Genomic DNA, 4,918 nt, shown 5'->3' with positions numbered 1-4,918 from the left:
TTTGCTTCATCAATAGTGCTGCCCACAACAATGTCGTGGTTGTTCTGTAACAACCCCGCCAATAGAAGATTCTCCAAGGTGACCAATTACTTAACATCCCTATCCTCAATGGGCATGTTAACAAGATCCTATGCACGGGAATGCATTTCCTTGGTCGGGAGAGGCTGATAAAAAAGGCTTACATGCATAAAAGTCAGGTTTTTAGCTTTAATGTCTGGATTAAGAAAGTATTCCGTAGGTGGAGAAAACCTATATTCTTGTGGCTAGGATTGGCCCTAAAAGTGAATAAATAGTGTACCTCATTAGGGGTAGGTGGATTCTAGCCCTGGAAGTGGTAGAGAATGTATAGAGAAGAACAGGCTTATATCCCATTTGAAGCAATGTGGAAGGGAGAAACATTAAAGTAATCTGATATTGACCGAAAGAAAGGATTCAAAGGGATAGTAGCTCTTGCATGTGATACCTAGACCAGGCACAATAGGCTTCACCAAGATTATTGGCTCTCTAGTTTGGGTGTAGACATACCACATTCACTCCTTCAAACCCCAAAGTCTGAATGTCTCTATTGAGCATTTTGGAGTTCAGATTAGAAGCTTTAGCTATGAACCATGAAGGCACACGATCTTCTTCTTTCCTCGGTTTGAGTGTAGCAGATTGTTGGATTTCTATTGCAAAAGTCTAGGTAGCCCTTCTCTTGGGTTTACCGATTTTTTGAACATGGCGAGGAGGCTTTGAAGAGGCTTCAGTCTCATCTTCTTCTAATAAATTCTCTCCCACAAAAGGCACTCGTTCCACTACCTTTTGTGTCGCTCTACGAGCTACTTGGGGATCTTGATCCTGAGGGAGACGATTGGACTTTTTCACCCTCATTGGTTGGTGTTGACATTGCTGATTAAGGAATTGCTCTTCGTGAAGGAAGTATAAAGCTGATGGGGGAAGGAATTTCTTCAGACGATGAAGACGGTCTTTGGGAGTTCTTTTGCTTGGAGATTTGGAAGAAGAATCACTGCTCGGAGGGGTGTCACTTGACTTGGAAGATGAAGAATCAAAGTTTTTTTTTGTTGTCACCTCCCTTATAGTCGAAATGGTTCGTCGACAAAAAATACGGAGAAGTGAGTAGGGCTGAACATCCGGTGGGTTTTCAGGTTTTCGGGTGCTCGGGTTCGAGTTTGGTCAGGTTCAGGTGTAAGAAAATGGTACTGAACCTGCCTGAAACAATTTCAGATTTATAGGGTTTTCGAGTTTCAGGTGTCGGGTGGGCTCAGGTCGGGTTGGCTCAGGTTCAGGTGTCAAATGGTCAAGTTTCGGGTTTGGGCCTTCAATAGGTTTTGACAGTTTCTTTTTTTTGCAAAAATGTCATTTTTTGAGATTTTTTTTACTTTTGTCTTGTATTTTTTATACGTTTGTCATCTTGTTTTAGAAGCTTAATTTGAACATAATGTATAAAAACAAACATAATTTTCATGCCACATTTTCATCATGCCAAACATAATTTCAACACAATTTATAGAAAGTTAGAAACTTCATAAAGTCTCTTGCCCAACTAATGTCCATCAAAAGTTCAAATTCAACATACAAACATAAGAAAATAAAAGAAGTCATACAGTCCAAAGTCCAAAATAGGTACAAACATCCAACTAGTAAATACTAAATACTAAACAGTAAAAATTAAAACATTTGGTTCATAAAATCCAAAAAATACATCCATAATTCCCTAAACAAACTTCAATTCCCAGATTGTTGTGTCGACGATGAGGCTGCTAAGGCTGAAACTGAAGATGGAGCATGAACAGAGGGAACGCTAGCATCGGTCATCATCTCTGCAAATATTATTAAAATAAAGATAAATATTAGAATTAAAACATTTAGACACTTGATTTTGAAATAATAAAAATTCCTAATAAAATTACTAGACTCAAGATCATTAGAGGTTTGAAGCAGTTCTGCTTCATCCATGTAGTCTAGAACGATGATAGGTTGATGTGAATCGCTCCACCAATTCTTGAGACAAATTAATGCTTCAACCATCCTTTGGGCCAGTGAACTCCTAAAAGGATCCAAAATTCGATCCCCAGTTGAAAATGTCTCCTTAGAAGCAATTGTGGTAACTGGTATAGCTAACACATCATGATCCATGATCGACAAGATCTTGTATTTGCATCAAATACTCGCCAACCATCCCAAAACATCAAAATTTTGACTTGGTACCTCAATTGCCTCTTCCAAATACTTATCGACCTCATTTTTTGTCTTACCACCCTCCTCCATTTTTCGCACCACATACTCATCATGCAAGTTACGTGACCTCTTACTCTTGCCACTTGTACTATTGGTGGTAGGCCGAGTAGACATGACATATGAGGACGAACCAGAAACAATAGCTTGAGACTGAGTCATTGATTGATCAACATGTGTATCAATTGACTCATGATATTGATCAAACATTGCCCGTATAGTTTGCTCCACCCCTTTAACCATCATAGTACATGTTACATCATCATGAATATCACCAAAGCAATGATGGAGATAATCAAGCTTGTATCTAGGGTCAAGAACCAAGGCAATCAGAAGAGCCTCATTACAATCATCAAGCTTTCCCCAATGCTTGTCATATTTCTACTTCATATTCTTTGCCATGCCATGCAACAACTCATCCTCCTCATCATCAAGTGTTAAGTCATTGAACTCCTGTTTCATGTTGCATATTTCAATGAAGTACATATTGGCGGTGATGTATGTGGACCCACTAAACTTCAATGATACATCATAAAATGTCTCAAGAAATCTCACAAAAACTGACGCATCCTGCCAATGTTTTTCGGATGGTGGTCTCTCCTTTGGCTTCCCATCTTTGTCAGCCTCATTAAAATATTTTGAATAATTTCCATCACCTTCCATTCTTTCAAATGCCCTTCCAAATTTGAGTGCACAATTAAGCATGAGGAATGTCAAGTTCCACCTTGTTTGGACATCTAAACAGAGAAGACCCTTGCATTCGATCCCTTCCACTTGCACATATTCCTTAAACGTTATAAGCCTAGAAGAGGAAGACCTAACATATCTCACATCATTTCTAATTGTAGCAATGGACTCATGTTTTTCCTTCAATCGTTCATTGATAATTAAGTTTACTATATGACCACAACACCTCATATGTAAGAACTTTCCTTCCAAAATAAGTCCTTTCTCTTTCTCTTTGAACATCCTCTTCAAGTACCTAATGGAAACATCATTAGAGGAAGCGTTCTCTACCATAATGGTAAACGACTTAGATATATCCCAATAATTTAGACATCGCTCGATATCTTTGCCAATAGTTTCCCCTTTATGATCTATCACTTGGCAAAAGGTAATAATTCTTTTTTGGTATGCCCAATTATTATTAATCCAATGAGCTGTGATGACCATGTAATTCATAGTTTGGGTGGAATTCCATGTGTTTCTAGTAATAGATCGCCTCTCATTGCTCAAAACCTTTTTCAATGTCACCTTCTTTTCTTCATATAACTTCAACACATCCTTTGCAATGGTTATTCGAGAAGGGATCACAAACCTAGGTTGAAGAGTTTGCACAAATTTTTTGAAGCCCTCACCCTCAACATGTCTAAATGGTAACTCATTTAACACAATATATTGTGTAAGGGTTATCCTACAAGCTTCTTTGCTATAAGCCAATGCTACTAAGCTTGTTTCCCCCTCCTTTCCTCCCTTAACCTATTCAAAACTTAAAATCTTCTGTTTTTCGTCATCTATCCTCCATGGAATAAACTCACAAACATTCCTAAAATGGTTCCATAGATGACTTGTCCCATGTTTTCTCGTATCACAAAAAAAAAAAAAATAAACCAGACTCACAATAGTTACACATACACTTAGGTGGAGGAGTCTCTTCCAAAGGATTGGTTGTTGATGGGGGTGGGGGAGGAGGAGGTTCTTCCTTGGTGTTCTCAAATGGAAGACCATTTTGCCTTTTTTGTAGGGAGGGGGGGCTTAGTACTAGAAGAAGGTTTGCCTCTCTTCCTTCTACCCCTAATAAAATTGATTATTAGTGGGGTTATTTGTGGGAGGAGGAGGTTGATCTTGATTCTCTTCCACATGAGTTTCATCGACTTTCTCAGTAGCCATCACCTAATACATTTGATTTAACAAAAATACATAACTAAATCTATTCAACAGAACATCACACAAGCCTATAATCCACTACAACTGAGCAGCACACATTAACACACAAGCCTAGAATCCACTGCAACTGAGCAGCACTCATTCACACGCAAGCCTAGAATCCACTGCAGCTGAGTAGTACTCATTTACACACAAGCCTAGGATCCACTATAACTTAGCAGTACACATTCACACACAAGCCTAAAATCCATTACAATTGAGCATCACACATTCACACACAAGCCTAGAATCCACTAAAAGAGAAATAATAGATTAAGATTTACCTAAAGCTTTTTATTAGAAGCGCGTCGCGACCTCTTCAAATTTATCGACCACTCGACACTCACCTTCTTCTCAAACTCACTACAAAAATAAACATAAATTTTTTAGCATATGGCTTCAGACATATATATATAAAATATATACATACCAAATAATTAAACAGATTAAATAAATCCAAAATAATTTTTTTTTAGGAAATGTCTATTTGATTTAAACCCACAAATCATAATATGCATAACAATAATATGAATTTTATTATAGTCGCTGCTTTTGATTTAAACACACAAATAATAATATGCATATGTCTATTTTATTTGATTTGAATCACACAAATAATGGATGCATAAGTTCTATATTATTTAATACTTAAACAAAAAAAACTTTCAAAACCATTAACATAATCTTGTAATATTCACTCATATATCAAACAATAATATATGTAAATTTAATATTAATTTGAGAGTGTATACCTGCC

At 37.1% G+C, this 4,918-nt stretch overlaps 1 protein-coding gene across 1 annotated transcript; it reads right to left on the bottom strand.

Annotated features, from left to right (window-relative positions):
• Positions 1–2,160: 2,160 nt before the first annotated feature.
• On the bottom strand, positions 2,161–3,255 carry LOC133806235 (zinc finger BED domain-containing protein RICESLEEPER 2-like). Its single transcript, XM_062244359.1, has 2 exons — positions 2,621–3,255; positions 2,161–2,542 (listed from the first exon to the last, which is right to left on the bottom strand). Exons 1-2 carry the CDS (start codon positions 3,253–3,255, stop codon positions 2,161–2,163), a joined length of 1,017 nt encoding a protein of 338 aa, XP_062100343.1.
• Positions 3,256–4,918: the final 1,663 nt, after the last annotated feature.

Source organism: Humulus lupulus, chromosome X (genome assembly GCF_963169125.1).
Source record: "Humulus lupulus chromosome X, drHumLupu1.1, whole genome shotgun sequence".
Lineage (NCBI taxonomy): Eukaryota > Viridiplantae > Streptophyta > Magnoliopsida > Rosales > Cannabaceae > Humulus > Humulus lupulus.
The sequence above is the reverse complement of the archived record's forward strand: the minus strand, read 5'-3'. Positions and strand labels throughout refer to the sequence as shown.

Excerpts from the sequence above, each read along its gene's own strand:
- LOC133806235 (XM_062244359.1), bottom strand. The coding sequence starts at position 3,255 with ATGGTAGAGAACGCTTCCTCTAATGATGTTTCCATTAGGTACTTGAAG. Across the intron at positions 2,543-2,620 it reads GGCATGGCAAAGAATATGAA|ATACAAGCTTGATTATCTCC; the intron begins GTAGAAATATGA and ends TCTTGACCCTAG.